This window comes from Epargyreus clarus, unplaced genomic scaffold, assembly GCF_041222505.1.
Source record: "Epargyreus clarus isolate Ecla_fem2 unplaced genomic scaffold, WU_Ecla_fem_2.2 ptg000008l, whole genome shotgun sequence".
Lineage (NCBI taxonomy): Eukaryota > Metazoa > Arthropoda > Insecta > Lepidoptera > Hesperiidae > Epargyreus > Epargyreus clarus.
The window spans coordinates 15,853,973-15,870,341 of NW_027332216.1; the positions used below are offsets into that span (position 1 = coordinate 15,853,973).

Sequence of the window (16,369 nt, forward strand, 5' to 3'; positions counted from 1 at the left end):
GTGTGTGGTACTCATGAATCTGTGATCTACTCTATATAAAACATAATATAGATGCATTGTTACTCCTAAGGACTAAGAGGGGGTTGCCCCATATACAATCAGCCAGCATTGTCTAATGAATCTACCACCTCCACAACCAGTACCCTTTGTTGTTGCAGAACACTGTCATTAGATTTTATTTTTATAGATTTGTTTTGATTTATTACCTAGAACTTTTTAATCTATTTTTGCTAGATGTATATGGAATCCATCCAAATAAGGACCACTTATTCACTTGTATTAAAATCGAGATATGGACCTTATTTTACTTCCATCAGTGTTTAGGTGATATATAATTATTATTGCTTTGGAGTTATTAAAACCACTCTTACTACTATTAAAATTTAGTAAAATGTCTAAATAACAAAACTGATAATACTTATAGTCTAACTTAAAATAATATATTCTTTGAACCAAGGAGAACTTCACAGTATTATAATAATAAAGGTGACAAATAACATCACATGTCTTGTTTGCTAGTTTAATATGAGACAAAGTTCTTGGTAACCATCCTGCTAACAATCAAATCCAGTAAATCAACATCTTCTGTAAGGTTGCTCAGTTTGTATGCTGTCTTCAAATCTTCCATGTCAGTAAACTTATGTAAATCACTTATTTGACACATGTCTCCATCTATTTGGTTCACAATTTCTTCACAGTCATCCTTTCCGGGCTTCACAAGGAAACATACAAGTAGATTATTTCCTTTTTCTATACCAAACTTGCTCAGGCTTTGTGATATGTTTTTGGTTAAGGATAGATTGTAAAGGATTTCTGCGTACGGTGTCCGTGTGACCATGGTTTGCGTCTTCTCAGCGACGACGGCGCGATTTGCCGCCACTGCCACTTGGAACTTATCCAGTATCAGACTGGGCTTTATTGCAGCACAGTTCCACTTTCCCTGGACTATGTTATTTCTTATATCTTTCACGTTTAGAACGTTTTCAAACAGATACATCTTGAGAATTGTTTCTGTATCCTGATCTAGATCACAAGTATACGGCTCTGGAGTCATATTGGTAATTAGTTTGTATTAATTTTCTGAAAGCAATAATATAATATCTAAAGCCGCAAATACTCAATATTCAATAACAGGCATGAAGTAATGTAATCAATGCATTTGACATTGACATTTGTCACAGCACAAAACAACTGTCTCTGTCACAAGGAAATATTTGGCTGAACTAGTGATTACCGCTACAAATGAAACGATCGATATACGAATAAAATTGTAGGAGTTGTAACAAAAAAAAGTATCAATATAGTGACAATTTTTATTTTATTTTTAAATATTTTATTCATAAAATTACTGGTAAGAGATGACTCTATTGGAGCAATTGACATCTATTGGACAATCTGACAATAGATCTAGATACTGTTCATAGTATTGATCGTGATACGTAATACCTTGATATGAACTGCTGCTTTAAATCATTCTTCTGAAAATGATAGGCATTATTTATTCTTCTATGATTATAAATATGATCAATTGATCATGTATCAGGATAGGTTAAATCGATACTACTGATATAATACAGTCGATAAAACTTCTGAAAAAATCTGTATTACCGATATGTAGAGCGATATGATTTTGGGCCAATTTGGGCTGAAATTTCGAAACTCGGTACTTCACGCGGTACTACAATATATTATCAAAAAATAATCATATCTTAAGTATCGCAAGATCATAACAGTATTGACAATACCTATCTACTTACTACTTAGCTAAAGTTGACATTTCGCGTTATCATTACTGATAAGATATTTTGATTAAAAATAGTTACCGATTTATTTTTATGGTCATAATGATCCAAGATTTCGGTGACCTGAGCAGTTAATTTATACATAATCATATTTTTTTACGAATTATTAGTAAACATGATAGTGCCTCGACTGGGTTTAGTAAAGTTCTTAAATAAAGCGCATTGTTTTCGCTTACTGTCGACACAAATAAGTCAACAAGCGGAGAGTTCAGGAATAGTGTTTCAGAAGTTGACTGGCGCCGACAAAGGCATCGCCTTGTACGGCCTCAACAGCCCCAAGGATAAGAATGCTTTGGGTTTCGAGCTGGTGCAGGCGATGCGAGAGGTCAATAACCTGCTGAGGGAGGACACCAAAATATCCGTCGTAATTCTACATAGTTTGGTTCCTGGCATATTCTGTGCAGGTATGTGTCTTAAACAAGACATATTTTATTTATTACTCTCAATATTTCTAATTATTTTTTAATAATAATAAACCCATATGAAACATTCCCTACCAAGAAGTTACTATTAATATAATTAATAAGACACATTTTGCAGGTGCCAATCTAAAAGAAAGATTTAAGATGAATGAGGATGAGGTTGCAAGTTTTGTTCGTGCCCTCAGAGAAACTTTCATACAGGTGGAGGACCTTCCCATGCCAACCATAGCAGCTATTGAGGGTGTAGCTGTTGGCGGGGGCCTGGAGCTAGCCCTCGCTTGTGACATCAGAGTAGCTGCAGAAACAGCTAAATTAGGGCTCGTAGAGACAGGACGGGGCTTGATTCCCGGAGCAGGAGGCACCCAGAGGCTTCCTAGAGTCATCCACCCCAACATAGCAAAGGAGTTGATATTTACTTCAAGAATAGTAAATGGCAAAGAAGCTAAGGACCTTGGTTAGTAACAGTGCTGTTTGTTATCTTATCATCATTAGTTTGCACTCTCGAGTATTTGTAAGAGTATACTGCTTAAACAGAGGAATAAAAGTAATTATTTGCTCATAATTATGTTATTATGTGAAAATTGGAAACTGAAAATGCTTGTAATAAATAACTTTAACCAAAAGTATTCTTGCCATGACATTGCAAATTGGAATATACCATACCCAAATGAATTTATAATGAAATAAATATTATTTTTCAGGCATTGTAAACCACGCAGTTCAACAGAACACTGACAAAAACGCGGCATTTGAAAAGGCTATGAGTTTAGCTCAAGAAATTATTTCAAATGCACCTATTGCTCTCCGATGTGCAAAGCAAGCTATCAATGAAGGCATTCAACTGAGCATCAAGGATGGCTATGAGGTGGAGCAGAAATGTTACGAAATCAATATCCCAACTAAAGACAGACAAGAAGGCATGATATCCTTCATTGAAAAAAGAAAACCAAAGTATGAAGGGCACTGACCAGTGAAGATAATGTTTATTAAATTTACAGATCTTATTAAGATCAGACCAAATAAATATTTACAATTTTTATAGAATAACTTTGATGGTTAAACCATCATATTTTGTACTCAATTTATAAAAGCACAATTTAATTAAGCATAGTATTTTTGTATCTAATGTTTATTATATTATCTAATATTAAATTGTTGTTTTTATGAGATCTCCCTAGCAACTTATCACAAGTACTTGGGGTTATCAAACATCCTTTCTTTAGCGTAATGATTATATCCTATTGCATCATTAATAGTCATGGCAGTACATAGAAGATAAATAACACTACTACAGCTGTACATCCTACAAAATCTTCAAATCTACACATCATATTATTAAAAGACAACAAGTCTTTAAAATAAATGTATTTAGCACTTACTTGCAAAGGAATATACAATATTAGCAATTTGTATACACATTATATACAAATAAGAAATTTACAAATAATACAATAAATAATGATTTAATTGATATTAAGGCACTGCTTGAGCTGGTGCTTTGTGTCATCAGGAGATGTGACGTGGTGGCCGACGGTCCTGGCGTCATTGTAGATCTCATAGTCATTACCTCCAGGCGTTGTTTTATCTCCAAAAAAGCGAATTTCACTAAAATTTTCGTCAGCAACATGCTCTAGACAGTAAGTCTTATCCCATCCTGTTGGGAACACATCTACGCTTATCTGTCCACCCAGGGCAAATGTTAGCTTGGAGCCCTGGAACTCATTCTGAAGAGCCTCCACAAACTTAGCTCTGACTTTATGTTCAATATCAAATCTAGAAAATTCATCCCTTTCAGACTGTGAGCAGGACCTACCCACTGGACAAATGTTGATCATACTGGACCTGAACTCAACAAAATTGCCTCTCTTTGCTGGCAGTTCTAACTTTGACATGTAGCCGAGTGCAAAATTGATCACCTTCTGCAGAGTCTGCTCCCCGATGTAATTGAGAATACTCTGTGTGCTCTTCAGCTCGCCCTGCCGGTAATGCATCACACCATTTTCACAGAAAACGTAATCAAATTCGTTAGTGATTTCCTCACCGGTCATCTGTTCGACAATTTTGGGGTAGTCGGACCCGCTGACCAGGCCTATCGCCACTCTGGGTTTCACTTCATTGAGAAGGAAGTCTTTCAGATCATTGGCTATTTTTTGTCGCGGTTTAGTGAGTGTTCCATCTACGTCGAATAAATAAAGGATATTCTTGCGCGGAGCCATTGCCGTGGTCCACAAAACTTCGGTAGTGGTGAACTAGCAACTACAAAATGGGATTTGAATTTCGGAGGCAAACTATACCAGGTCAATAATTTTTATTGGGTCCCCGCCAGGCTGCGACGCCAACTTCACCGACTTGCCAACACACACGGTTCACTTCACAGTGACACCGGTGACGGGCTGATACGTCAGGCTGCCCGTTGCAAGCCGCGGAACGCGATCACAACAGCGCCACGCGTCATGGCATATACCGGCTTATCGCTTACTTTGTTCATGTGCTTATTCGTTACTAAAACTGTTTTATCCAATGGTGCGCGAAATGTCCTCATACTATTGGGTAAGTTTGTTATCAGCTAAAAAGCATCATTCACGGTAAAACTATAATTTCATTGACAGTTGTGAGTTGACATTTATCTGATAAGGAACACCAGACACAATAAGTAATAACTATGACTATACGAACAGAAACGTTCGATATACTTAATTAATAATAAGAAAATTGCTTGCATCCATGTTTGTTATTAGCAATGCTTTTAATTAGTTTTAGATTTAATACGTTTTCCATAATTAGTTTTAGAATATAATACGAAATTATCACATCAAAAAAAAGTGTAAAATCCCATTGCCGTTCATAAAAATGTTCTATAAGTTTTGGGGGAGAGTTTCAGGAGAGGAGAGGGAGAGTAAGGATATCATCAACTGATGTATTTTTACGGAATAAAAAATCCAAAATAAATTAATATAATAGTAAAACGATAACTGCAGAACTAAATTGAAATTATTTTAAAATCAAAATTATCGGAAAAATAATCTTAAATTTCTTCGAGCAAATTAAACACCACATCAACCTTACGTACGTCGCTCTTTCCCGAATTCTTATGTTTTTTTACAAGTTGACTCAGTCAACTATAAAAACAATACATACACTTACCTAAAATTATTCAAAGCCGTCCCAAATAGCGTTTCCTTTTTAATACGCTTTTATTATTTATATAAGAGTGAAGCAGCATTGAAGTCCACTAATCCACTTGTGGTCACTGCCGCCATCGACATTTGTGACCAGCTCCATACATAAAACAAGTTGAACCTGAAATCAATTACAGATGAATTACCAGTCTTTAGGACTAAGATGAAAGTCTGCATTCACAGGATTCCACCGAAACTTTGAACTTTGTTACTACGTGAGACGGTGGTTCCTAATTTATTTTTACGTTAAACGTTCAACCTTTAAGCTCTGCATTCAAGATAAATTTTGTTAAAGTTTTTATTACATTTAAGTACGAAGCTGCATAAGATAAGTTAGGTCGTTCAACTCATAACAGTACTTTCTACTCAACAGAATGACATCGTTACATTTAGGTACTAGATATATCAAACTAGCTATAAAAAGTTCGGTTATAACACCTACTAAAAAAAATTACCTACTTAAAATGTAGATGACTTATGTTTTTAACCGACTTCAAAAAGGAGGTGGTTATCTATTCGGCCGGTATCTTTTTTTTTATGTATGTACACGAATTACTCCGCCGTTAGTGGACCGATTTCAATAATTCTTTATTTATTGTACAGCGACGAGCTGGAAGTTGGTCCCATTTAAATATGGTCAGGATCCATCCATAGGTTCTGGAGAAAATGAGGGAAACTCCTCCACCCATGTAAATATAACAGCCATAACTTCGCCGTTTATGAACCTATTTTAATGCCTTTAATTTCTTGTGTGTACAATTGCTACAAGTTTGTCCCATTTAAATATGATGAGGATCAGAGCGGGTTCTAGAGACAAAATATGTAACTCCTCAACCGTTGGGTATAATTGAGTTTTGTTTGATTTATATTTGGCGTAGGTTCTAATGAAATTACAAAGCCAGTTCATCATTGACTATTTAAGGGTCTGATAATGTGGCTCGGAGACAAAATATGTAACTCCTCAACCGATGGGAATAATTGAGTTGTGTTTGAAGATATTTGGTGTAGGTTCTAATGAAATTACAAAGCCAGTTCATCATTGACTATTTAAGGGTCTGATAATGTGGCTCGGAGACAAAATATGTAACTCCTCAACCCATGGGAATAATTGAGTTGTGTTTGAAGATATTTGGTGTTGGTTTTAATGAAATTGCAAAGCCAGTTCATCATTAACTATTTAGTTAGGTTAGGTTGGAACATATAAGACAATATAAAACTAATCGAGCAGGGCGCGGCAGCGCCCTGCGAGCGGGCGGTTTCAATCAATGTAAATTTAAACTTTACCTTCATTGATGATCACGTTTATACAATTTTATATTGTATTAATATAAATGTTAGTATGTCATCACTAAAAAGGGTGAAAAAATTTTTTTAACAAAAAATACAACCGACTTCTATGTCACTACAAAGTAAAAAATAATTGAAATAAATGATGGTTTAGTACATATTTCTGAAGTCGGCGCTCATATTAGACACGCTGTTTACATCGCTATCCAACGAAATATATTGAGCGCCGGCGCTCATATTAGACACGCTGTTTACATCGCTATCCAACGAAATATATTGAGCGCCGGCTTCAGAAATATGTACTAAACCATCATTTATTTCAATTATTTTTTACTTTGTAGTGACATAGAAGTCGGTTGTATTTTTTGTTAATTTTTTTTTATTATTTAGAGTATTACTTAGACATTATAATTACGGTTAAGACATTTATTAGGTATTCTACCAATAATTAGGTACCAATTAATGAGTTCGATAGTATTCGATACGTAGCGCCATTTAACATAATATACCTCTTTATTTATTTTATTATCATAAATATTTTATTCTGTACTCAATCGATTATAATTCTACATAACATCTAGTTACAAACTAGCAGCACAAAATATAGTAAGTAAATATCTATTTTAGGAGATAAAGCTGTTTTAAACAAAATAAAAACAAAGTTTATAAACTAAAGAATCCTTCTTTCAGCCGACGACGGAGGATTTGAACTAGGGGTGTACGGGAATAAAATATGTCAGACACCCAACATAGATTCGCTGCTGCAGCGCGGCGTCGTGTTCAACAACGCCTTCACCTCGGTCAGCAGCTGCTCGCCCAGGTTTTTATATTATATTTTAATTAAATATGTCATTAGGTACATACCAAATGTTGTTTAAACCTAGTACACTTTATCTTCACACGCTGCAGGTTTGAGTTCAAAGGCGTATTAAGTACTAAACAATAGAGGAGTTATACACGGGGTATACAAAAGTATATTTGAAAATCCTTTGTACTTCGGATATTTTAACATTGCACGTGCAAAGTTGAGGTGCGAGTATTCTAGTACAAGAAGCTTAATAACTATGTGGGTAGGAACAATTAAGACCGTACCCATAGATGAAATAATTTCACGGGACATTCAAGTTGCAATTTCGCACAAATTTATGTAAAATATCGCCAATGAAGCTATTACTATTGTCTTAATTGTATTGTAAGATGGCGTAGTAGATTATACCGAAGTATAGGATGGTTTGCGTACAGCCGCGCGGCGCTGCTGACGGGCACGCCGAGCCACCAGAACGGCATGTACGGGTTGCACCACGGCGTGCACCACTTCAACTCCTTCAATAACACGCAGAGTCTGCCCAACACGCTACGTCGAAACGGCGTCTACACGGGTAATGTGGAGAACTTATACTTAATAAACTTATACTTTTATAATCAAATTAAACAAACCTCAATTATCACAAAAAAGCACGAGTCCGAAACAGGGGCGTTTTCAGCACCATTACCGAGGCTGTACCAAGTAGTTTCATATTACCGTCAATAACATTGTCTTAGGTATAATCGGCAAGAAGCACGTGGGGCCAGCGGAGGTGTACCGGTTCGACTTTGAGCAGACAGAGGAGAACAACCACATCAACCAGGTGGGCCGCAACATCACACACATGAAGCTGCTTGCCAGGGAGTTCTTCGGCAACGCTAAGAAAGAGAACAAGTAAGGATAAAGGTCACCTGCTAAGTCCAGATACCTCATCCACCTTGTAACGCTTTGTCGTACATGCATAGAAACACGAAGCACGGTTATGAAAGTTATCTTGATGTCTAGGCCGTTCTTCTTATACGTGGGATTCCACGACCCGCACCGCTGCGGCCACTCGGAGCCGCAGTACGGGCCGTTCTGCGAGCGGTTCGGCTCCGGCGAGGAGGGCATGGGGCTCATCCCGGACTGGAAACCCTGGTACTATGTGTGGGACGAGGTACAATTACCTGATCATATTCCGGTAAGTGACGAATATATGTTTGTCGTTTTAAATCACTTTCTTTTGCATTCTACTTTAAAATTAAATGTCCAGAAATGAATTATTGTTAGTTTGGTAAAATACAATGTGGATTCACAGGATACGGAAGCGGCGAGGAGGGATGTGGCTGCGCAGTACACGACCATGTCGAGACTCGACCAGGGTAACGCATAACATTATTGCTCCTTGAACAAATTCTTGTCGAAAGTAATTTTCCAATGATCATAGAACTGTAATGTCTTTTTTTGCAGGTGTCGGTCTTTTACTCAAGGAGCTAGAAGACGCTGGTTATTCAAACGATACCCTTATAATATATACGTCGGATAACGGAATCCCATTCCCATCCGGTCGCACTAACCTTTACGACTCTGGTCTCCGGGAGCCCCTGCTCATCTCGTCTCCAGCCCCCGAAGCCAGGAAACATGCAGCGTCTTACGCCATGGTCAGCTTGTTGGACATCATGCCTACCGTCTTGGACTGGTTCGGGATTAAACGGGAACCAGAGGAAAGCAATGATATCTCGTCCGAGGACGATTCTAAGAGTCTACTGCCGATTTTAGAAAAAGGTTTGATTTTCATCTATACCTACTAATATTATAAAGAGGAAATCTTTGTTTGTTTGATTGTAAGGAATAGGCTCAAAAACTACTAGACCGATTTTAAAAATTCTTTCATCATTCGAAAGCTACAATATCCACGAGTAACATAGGCTATTTTATATGAAATATATTTGATAAATAGATTTTGACTTTGTACCACCAAAGTTTGCCAGGTCAGTTCGCATATTGGACCACGCAATTGATTTTTATGTGAATTAATCATCGGTTTATATTAAAACGTATTTGTTAAAAATGTATAGGTTATCTACTGATGATTCACTAGGTGATTGATTATTGAGAGTAGTTTTTCTTCAAGAGCCTACAAACCATAAGATTGCTCTGAACTCTGAATAGCTATCACACAATTTTGAACGAGCCACATTTGCGTCTGGAACTTGACAAGCACGCAAAAAAGTTTTATAATATGTCAACCCATCGTCGGGAGAAAAGGACACTTGGGCATAAAGTTCCTTTGAAAGTAAAATGATCATAAATTTTCATGTGTCTCATCCAGAGCCGCCGGCGAGCGAGGCGCGCGCGGTGTTCGCGTCGCAGACGCACCACGAGGTGACGATGTACTACCCGATGCGCGCGGTGCGCACGCGCCGCTACAAGCTCATCCACAACCTCCACTTCGCCATGCCCTTCCCCATCGACCAGGACCTCTACGTCTCGCCCACCTTCCAAGTTAGCAATGCTCTTTTTATAATTTTAGCACCATGGCACGTTGGATTGCAATTTGTGTTTAAAGCTCTTGTCAAATCTTTTTGTATTTTCTTTGTTCTCTCTGAATTCGTTAAGACGGAAAAAATAAATATTCGTAAATTATGAAATAAATGGTATAATAACAATAAAGTATTTTAGGAAACTAAGATAGGTACAATACCGGTTACTTCTGTACTTTTTTAATAGCATGTTAACTTGCCTTGTATTGTACAGGACATTTTGAACCGCACTCGCACCAAGCAGCCGCTGCGATGGTACAAGACGCTGAAGCAGCACTACTACCGTCCGCAATGGGAGTTCTATGACATACGGGCGGACCCCTTGGAGTTGAACAATCTTCATGGTAAGTCCATAAGATGTAGTTTAGGTACGATTTTTTGTGTCTACACATACATACAAATGCAAGTTATATAGAAAAAAGTTATTTTCAGTCGTCGTCGATACATCAATTATTTTAGTTTGTTTCCGTTAATCCCATGGATCTTTAGGGATATTCTCGTAACTGCCGTATAATTTCTTAGAATAAATTGTTTTTTCTCAACCTGTAATAATTTCCGGAATAAATAATATCTAGAAACTTAGCGAAAATAAAGGTCCCTCGTTTGAAGATTTCTTTTCCCATCTACGCTAAGTGTCCTCGCCGATAGAGTAAAGCGTAATTTCGATCAGTTTACGTATTCAGTATAATTCCACCTTGCCCGTCAGGCAAGCCGTCCCTCGCGTCGACGGAGGCGGCGCTGCGCGCGCGGCTGGCGGGCTGGCAGCGCCGCGGCCGCGACGCCTGGCGGTGCGCGCCCGCCGCCGTGCTCGAGGGCGACGCCTGCCTGCCGCTGCAGAACGGACTCGATGACCAAATATCCTCTCTACTGTTCTAACTCCTTGACAATATTTGTTCTAAATGGTGTTACAAACCTTGCAATCATATCATGCTAAGAGCGAAAACAATGGACAAATTACTGTAAAACTAGAACGTTACACATATAAAAAATTACAACAAACTAACAAGTAGACGAGTACTTCGATTAGATTTAGAATATTTTGTTTTATGAATCTCAAAATTTTTAATGTACATACTTTGACTTTATTTTATTGATCTCCGAATTGTTATTATTGCCTAGACTTAAAAATAAAATACTCATTCCATATATTTTATTAGCACCTACTTGAAATGGACATTATAAATATTTATTTATTTATAAAATCCACAGCTACATGTTAATTATAGGGCTGTTATTGTTTTTAAATAATAATATTAGAATTATAGGATCGCCAGTGATGAATGAGTTTCATGTTGTTACCAAATAATAGGGGCCCGACATATATCAGAGCGATACGACGCAATGCCGTAATGTAACGCAGTGCCAGACGTCAAGCGTTGCAGTAAGTGCCGTTACTGTAGCATAAAAATATTATTTTACAAATTCCTGCATTGCTTGTCACAAATTCCCGTCACCGATTTTAATTATGAGATACCACACCACTTTTGTGTGTCGCCCAAAATAGTACATTACAATACGAGGACGAAAAATTTTTTTCTGACAAGTGTGAGTTTGCAGGCCGAGCCGCAGGCGAGGACTGCAATCACACGAGTCAGAAAAACATTTTTCGTCCGCGTGTTGTATAAAATTTTATATTACGGGGTCGGAAATGGGGGTTTTGCGCACGCGAAGCGTGCGAAAAACGTCCATTTACGCACGCCGTGATATAAAACATTTTGTTTCATAGTAACAACAACTGTGTTTTAGAATATAAATATTTTAGAATAAATAAATTCGAACCTGGAGGCTTGAACATTGTGACTTTGTATGTAACAATTGTTTTACAATTCTATTATATTTAATTAAATAAAACAATTACGCAAATTATATGGTGTTTTATTATTTTATTGTACAATCACAATTTAAGATAAATAAAGAACATTAAAATCTAACAACACTAAAATGTGCAATACAGGAACAAAAGCAAATTTATCACAATCAATAGTCTTAAAATATTAAAGCACTTGCACATAATTATAAAGTTTGGGACATCATATATTTATATAACATTTCAAAAAATAGGTAGATAATGAATGAATCCTTGTATGGTAGTACATAAAATGAGTACTTACCAATTACATGCATAAATTAATAATAATATATTACTTTTTTATCATGTGAAATTTTAAATTATATTTAGCAGCAAATCAATTGGCTTATTGTATCTAATTCTGTAATGTATCCTTATAATAAGTAATAAATGATTACAATCAAGATGTATTAATATAAGATAACAAATAACTGAGATTTATTTCTATAGACTAGTATATTCCTTAATGCTATTACATCAATAATCTAGGAGCATTCAAAATCCTTACTATACTATTCCACCTACATCACCACAAGCTACACCATTAAATATAGTTATTTAAATGCATGAAAAGTACAGAGTACTCCTAATAAAGCAGTAATGAAGATCAGACAACATTTACTATGTGGCTACTAAGTGTATGCCTTTTAATCATAAAATATTTTTCAATAAGACACCTAGAATGCAGCACATTATATTTATCCTAGAGTATAGAATAAAGTTCAAATAAATACTGGTTTAGTAAGTTACCACCACATGTAGCTAAGGAGAATTAAAATAAAACCTGGTATAATCCATCTGCTTCTATTCATTCACTTTCTTCAATATCCAACAGTCCTGAAAAGCAAGAAGGATTATCAAACATTTGTACTAAGCAGAGAACAACAGATATTGTTGTTAAAACATGTTATTCATAAAATTAAATAAACTTATTTTATAAATACAATTCTCGTGGCACAATGTTAGTTACAATACTCCTCTGAAATGGCTTTACCGATTTTCATCAAATTTTATATGCATATTCAGTAGGTCTGAGAATTGGCTACTACCTATTTTTCATACCCCTACGTGAAAAGGGTTGTTCACCCTTAACATTTTTTTATTTATATGGCAACAACATTCACCGGGTCAGCAAGTATATTATAAATTAAGATAAATATTAAACTGTGACTGGTATAGTCTGGTCCCTAAGTTTTGTTGTAGATGTAACATGAGGCTCTTACATTTCATAGTCATCATAGACCATGTTCTCGATGCGCTCCAGCTTGATGGCCAGGTTGCGGTCAATGGTGTGCAGGTTGTGCATCATCTCCTCAGTTTTCAGAACCTGAAAGTTTTTTATGTGTCTTAATAATATTTTTTATGCATAAACCCATAAGCATGACTGACAATGGATATCTAAGTAAGTTTTATACAATCCATTAATTAATCTGAATTTTTAAGTTTATTTTACTTCAAAGACTAAAATTTACATTTAATCATACTCATATGACTTCATAATTGGAGAAATGAAGTATGGGCAATTAATTTGTGTAACATTACTATTTTTTGAAATTCGATAAATACTTCTAGTATCAATAAAGTTACCACTCACCATTTCATCCATCTTGTCGAGCCGCTGTGTCTTGGCATAAATAGTCTTTGCAGACATCAGCAGGAGAATGTATGTTATGAATGCACAGATAACAGCAAATATCTTCATTTTGAGGGACCATTTTGTGTTCTAAAAATATACATATAAATCAAATAGCAGTACAAGCAAGTTACAATATTAATATCAAGAAATTACTGTAGATGAATTAAAACAATTTATAATTAGACAAATTAATATAACATGGCTATAGTAACTGTATCAGGTACAATTTTTACATACCTCAGCAGGGGTCGCATTTGTCACTTCCTTTGGTATTTCTTGCACAAAGTACGACATTTTTGTAAAGTTGCTGTTCTAAACAAGTGATTTATGCAGCTTTCACACACCTGGAATTATAAAATTTAAAGTACTCTGCTGTTACTGAATTTTACATAAAGAACTCTGATAGCACTTACACCTTAAAGTTAACAGAATATTTTTATTGGATATCATACTGAACACTTTAGCCTACAATAAATAGCTTAATGAAATTAAGTGAAATCACCCATTTTAATCTTTTGTCAGTTATTTAATATTAAGCAGCCAGTTCAAAAACAACTGTAAATACCCACTAAATAGAACAATAAATCGATATGATGTTGATTAAAAAGTTGTAATGGGTCATAATTTTCAGGTGAACTACATACATCGAGTCAGAACACAAACGAAGGTAATAAAAATATTGCTGGTATAAGCAATAAGTAGGTGTTAGAGTGTTTGCTATGGTGCACCTGCAGTCGAACCACAAAACATTCGAAAATAAAGAATGTACTCATATAGGTACAGATTCTTCTATTAACTTTAATTAGCAGAGCAGTGTAGCTATTATGGCCAATGCTGACATTGTAAAAGATATTGCAAATTGCAATTATAAATAACAGAAAATAACTTACTGCAATTTAATTTCTATTTTTCTTCGACTGCTGAATTAGAAAAACAATTATTTATAATTGTTGCCAGTTGTTAAACCACGCAATCATTGATTTTTGACAATATACATGCACAGACTTCGTATAGAGTTTTAATGCATACATGTTTATCACATAAGAATAAAATATTTTCTTCCGTTATTAAAAAATGTTTATCGTAAACATCCTTTTAATTTATAACAAAATAAGTTTAACTAGAATCGATAAATCAATGTGTGATAATAATACGTTAAATTATTTTATATTTTTATTAATCTGTTCCTATTTTCTGTCAAGTGTCATTCATGTCTAATGTCATCATATGAGCTACTAATAAACAACAAAGTGTGAGGTTAGTATTTTTGAATTAAATAATTAAATTTTCTATTCTATTAAGCCTATATTTGATTACTTTGAGAGTATCTCATTTGCTACATTTTAATAGCTTTATATTTTGGTAGGTTGGGCTATATTATTTAGACGCTTTGAGTTTTATTTCACTTTTTAACTTGTTCAATTTTACAGAATAATGGCAACGAATTACGTAAAATACTCTCAACTAATCAACGCGTCGACTAACTACGCTCGTCGCATGAAGCGGCTGTCGAACCGGATCTTCGGCGAGGTGGCCATCCCAACCAACTCCAAGAGCATGAAGGTGGTCAAGATGTTCGCGGAGCGGCCGCTGCACACCAACGAGCAGATCGTGCACTACTACCCGCGCCACGTGGAGACGCACCGGCTCGCCATGAAGTTGCGCGAGTACGGTCTCTTCCGCGACGAGCACCAGGACTTCAAGGAAGAGATGAAGCGGCTGAGGGAACTTCGCGGCAAGGTCAAGGTGTGGAGGAGGTATCTCAATATCGAAAAACAGGAGTAGTTTGTGCACCCTGTTTTTAAGTGGTATTTGTTTCGTTAGCAATTTTAATAAAATTTCCCCAATTATGTTGCATTCTTGGAACAAATAATACCTGGGATATGTAAGAGACACTGAATTCTACACACTTTATAACTGTGACAAAGAATTACCAGTTACAAGAACTGCATTGTTTGAAGTAAAATTAGTGTAAATATATTTAGGTTTAGATTATTTATAAATAAAATTGTTTGAATTGAAAGAATATTATTAGTTATTTACCAGACCAATAACCACAATATTTTGTAGCATGTAAATTTTAAACAAGTGTTTAAGTAAAAGACATCCACATCTGTGGCCAACCTCAGAACTTATCCTATGGGGGGCTGATTACAATTGTTGCTCACTATCAGGTACACTTATCAGGCACATAGTCTACATGTCAGGTGGTCATTTTCATATGATAAGTTTCATTACCTAAACAAATTTGTGTATATTAAGGATGAAATAAAACATACGAAAAAATAGCCATCATTTATTTGATTACAAAATCTTTCGTCAGGAAATAAATTGCTACATAAAATATTTCAACAAGAAATGCCTCAACTGCTTAACAACTTGCTGTGGGAGCGCGGAGGCGGCCGGCGGCGGCTGCCGTCGCGGCCCACTGTACATGCCCAGTTTCAACTAAATATAGATAATGAAATTAAACTCTAAGCCACATACAGCCTCGACAGATATAGAAACATTAATAGGAGAATTTAAATTATAAACCCTATAACATCCATTATTATAACATCATTAGTTGATTACCGGTGCAGAGTAAGATCCAAATTGCTCCATGCGCCTAATGCACGGAAGGAAATATAAACAGCTCGGGTGAAACAGTAAGTGTGGTATCCGAGGCGACAAGTGGTGCTGCGTGCAACATCTCGCAACGAGTTATATTTAGTTAGTAACACTTTAAAACATCAACAGACATATATGCTACGAGTTGCAACATTGCACATCACTTGATCCTAAATAATTTTCCTCTAGTTAATTATGTAATGTTTGCAATCCTTTTGGATAATATAAAGTCCGACCGCTATTGGAAGGGTATCTAT

At 35.9% G+C, this 16,369-nt stretch overlaps 6 protein-coding genes across 8 annotated transcripts; 3 read left to right on the top strand and 3 right to left on the bottom strand.

Annotated features, from left to right (window-relative positions):
* Positions 1-506: 506 nt before the first annotated feature.
* LOC140744589 (EKC/KEOPS complex subunit Tprkb) lies at positions 507-5,652 on the bottom strand. Its single transcript, XM_073076240.1, has 2 exons — positions 5,369-5,652; positions 507-1,080 (listed from the first exon to the last, which is right to left on the bottom strand). The coding sequence occupies exon 2, from the start codon at positions 1,052-1,054 to the stop codon at positions 521-523; it is 534 nt and encodes a 177-aa protein (XP_072932341.1). The 5' UTR covers positions 1,055-1,080; positions 5,369-5,652; the 3' UTR covers positions 507-520.
* On the top strand, positions 1,433-3,376 carry LOC140744587 (enoyl-CoA hydratase domain-containing protein 2, mitochondrial). The gene is made up of 3 exons (XM_073076238.1): positions 1,433-2,206; positions 2,343-2,678; positions 2,926-3,376. The coding sequence occupies exons 1-3, from the start codon at positions 1,918-1,920 to the stop codon at positions 3,189-3,191; spliced, it is 891 nt and encodes a 296-aa protein (XP_072932339.1). The 5' UTR covers positions 1,433-1,917; the 3' UTR covers positions 3,192-3,376.
* Pmm2 (phosphomannomutase) lies at positions 3,575-4,440 on the bottom strand. Its single transcript, XM_073076239.1, has one exon. It carries the CDS (start codon positions 4,438-4,440, stop codon positions 3,688-3,690), a length of 753 nt encoding a protein of 250 aa, XP_072932340.1. The 3' UTR covers positions 3,575-3,687.
* On the top strand, positions 4,634-11,521 carry Sgsh (N-sulfoglucosamine sulfohydrolase). 2 transcript variants are annotated; one of them, XM_073076235.1, is made up of 10 exons: positions 4,639-4,774; positions 7,381-7,510; positions 7,933-8,069; positions 8,233-8,389; positions 8,501-8,675; positions 8,793-8,856; positions 8,945-9,259; positions 9,807-9,979; positions 10,232-10,361; positions 10,724-11,521. In XM_073076235.1, the coding sequence occupies exons 1-10, from the start codon at positions 4,678-4,680 to the stop codon at positions 10,891-10,893; spliced, it is 1,548 nt and encodes a 515-aa protein (XP_072932336.1). In that variant the 5' UTR covers positions 4,639-4,677; the 3' UTR covers positions 10,894-11,521. The 2 variants fall into 2 exon arrangements, with proteins under 2 accessions (XP_072932337.1, XP_072932336.1); XM_073076236.1 differs by lacking the exon at positions 7,381-7,510 and having other exon boundaries at positions 4,634-4,774.
* A 355-nt stretch (positions 11,522-11,876) lies between these two features.
* On the bottom strand, positions 11,877-14,495 carry LOC140744591 (uncharacterized). The gene is made up of 5 exons (XM_073076243.1): positions 14,393-14,495; positions 13,740-13,846; positions 13,461-13,589; positions 13,090-13,193; positions 11,877-12,703 (listed from the first exon to the last, which is right to left on the bottom strand). Exons 2-5 carry the CDS (start codon positions 13,794-13,796, stop codon positions 12,688-12,690), a joined length of 306 nt encoding a protein of 101 aa, XP_072932344.1. The 5' UTR covers positions 13,797-13,846; positions 14,393-14,495; the 3' UTR covers positions 11,877-12,687.
* A 209-nt stretch (positions 14,496-14,704) lies between these two features.
* Positions 14,705-15,528, top strand: mRpS33 (mitochondrial ribosomal protein S33). 2 transcript variants are annotated; one of them, XM_073076241.1, is made up of 2 exons: positions 14,705-14,759; positions 14,933-15,528. In XM_073076241.1, exon 2 carries the CDS (start codon positions 14,937-14,939, stop codon positions 15,285-15,287), a length of 351 nt encoding a protein of 116 aa, XP_072932342.1. In that variant the 5' UTR covers positions 14,705-14,759; positions 14,933-14,936; the 3' UTR covers positions 15,288-15,528. The 2 variants fall into 2 exon arrangements, with proteins under 2 accessions (XP_072932342.1, XP_072932343.1); XM_073076242.1 differs by lacking the exon at positions 14,705-14,759 and adding an exon at positions 14,844-14,864.
* The last annotated feature ends 841 nt before the right edge of the window (positions 15,529-16,369 follow it).

Coding starts and splice junctions, on each gene's coding strand:
- mRpS33 (XM_073076241.1), top strand. CDS start 14,937: ATGGCAACGAATTACGTAAAATACTCTCAACTAATCAACGCGTCGACT.
- LOC140744589 (XM_073076240.1), bottom strand. CDS start 1,054: ATGACTCCAGAGCCGTATACTTGTGATCTAGATCAGGATACAGAAACA.
- LOC140744591 (XM_073076243.1), bottom strand. CDS start 13,796: ATGTCGTACTTTGTGCAAGAAATACCAAAGGAAGTGACAAATGCGACC. Junction 13,590..13,739: donor CAAATGCGACCCCTGCTGAG/GTATGTAAAAAT, acceptor GTATATTTTTAG/AACACAAAATGGTCCCTCAA. Junction 13,194..13,460: donor TCGACAAGATGGATGAAATG/GTGAGTGGTAAC, acceptor AAAAACTTTCAG/GTTCTGAAAACTGAGGAGAT.
- Sgsh (XM_073076235.1), top strand. CDS start 4,678: ATGGCATATACCGGCTTATCGCTTACTTTGTTCATGTGCTTATTCGTT. Junction 8,676..8,792: donor AATTACCTGATCATATTCCG/GTAAGTGACGAA, acceptor GTGGATTCACAG/GATACGGAAGCGGCGAGGAG. Junction 10,362..10,723: donor GGAGTTGAACAATCTTCATG/GTAAGTCCATAA, acceptor CTTGCCCGTCAG/GCAAGCCGTCCCTCGCGTCG.
- Pmm2 (XM_073076239.1), bottom strand. CDS start 4,440: ATGGCTCCGCGCAAGAATATCCTTTATTTATTCGACGTAGATGGAACA.
- LOC140744587 (XM_073076238.1), top strand. CDS start 1,918: ATGATAGTGCCTCGACTGGGTTTAGTAAAGTTCTTAAATAAAGCGCAT. Junction 2,207..2,342: donor TCCTGGCATATTCTGTGCAG/GTATGTGTCTTA, acceptor CACATTTTGCAG/GTGCCAATCTAAAAGAAAGA. Junction 2,679..2,925: donor CAAAGAAGCTAAGGACCTTG/GTTAGTAACAGT, acceptor ATTATTTTTCAG/GCATTGTAAACCACGCAGTT.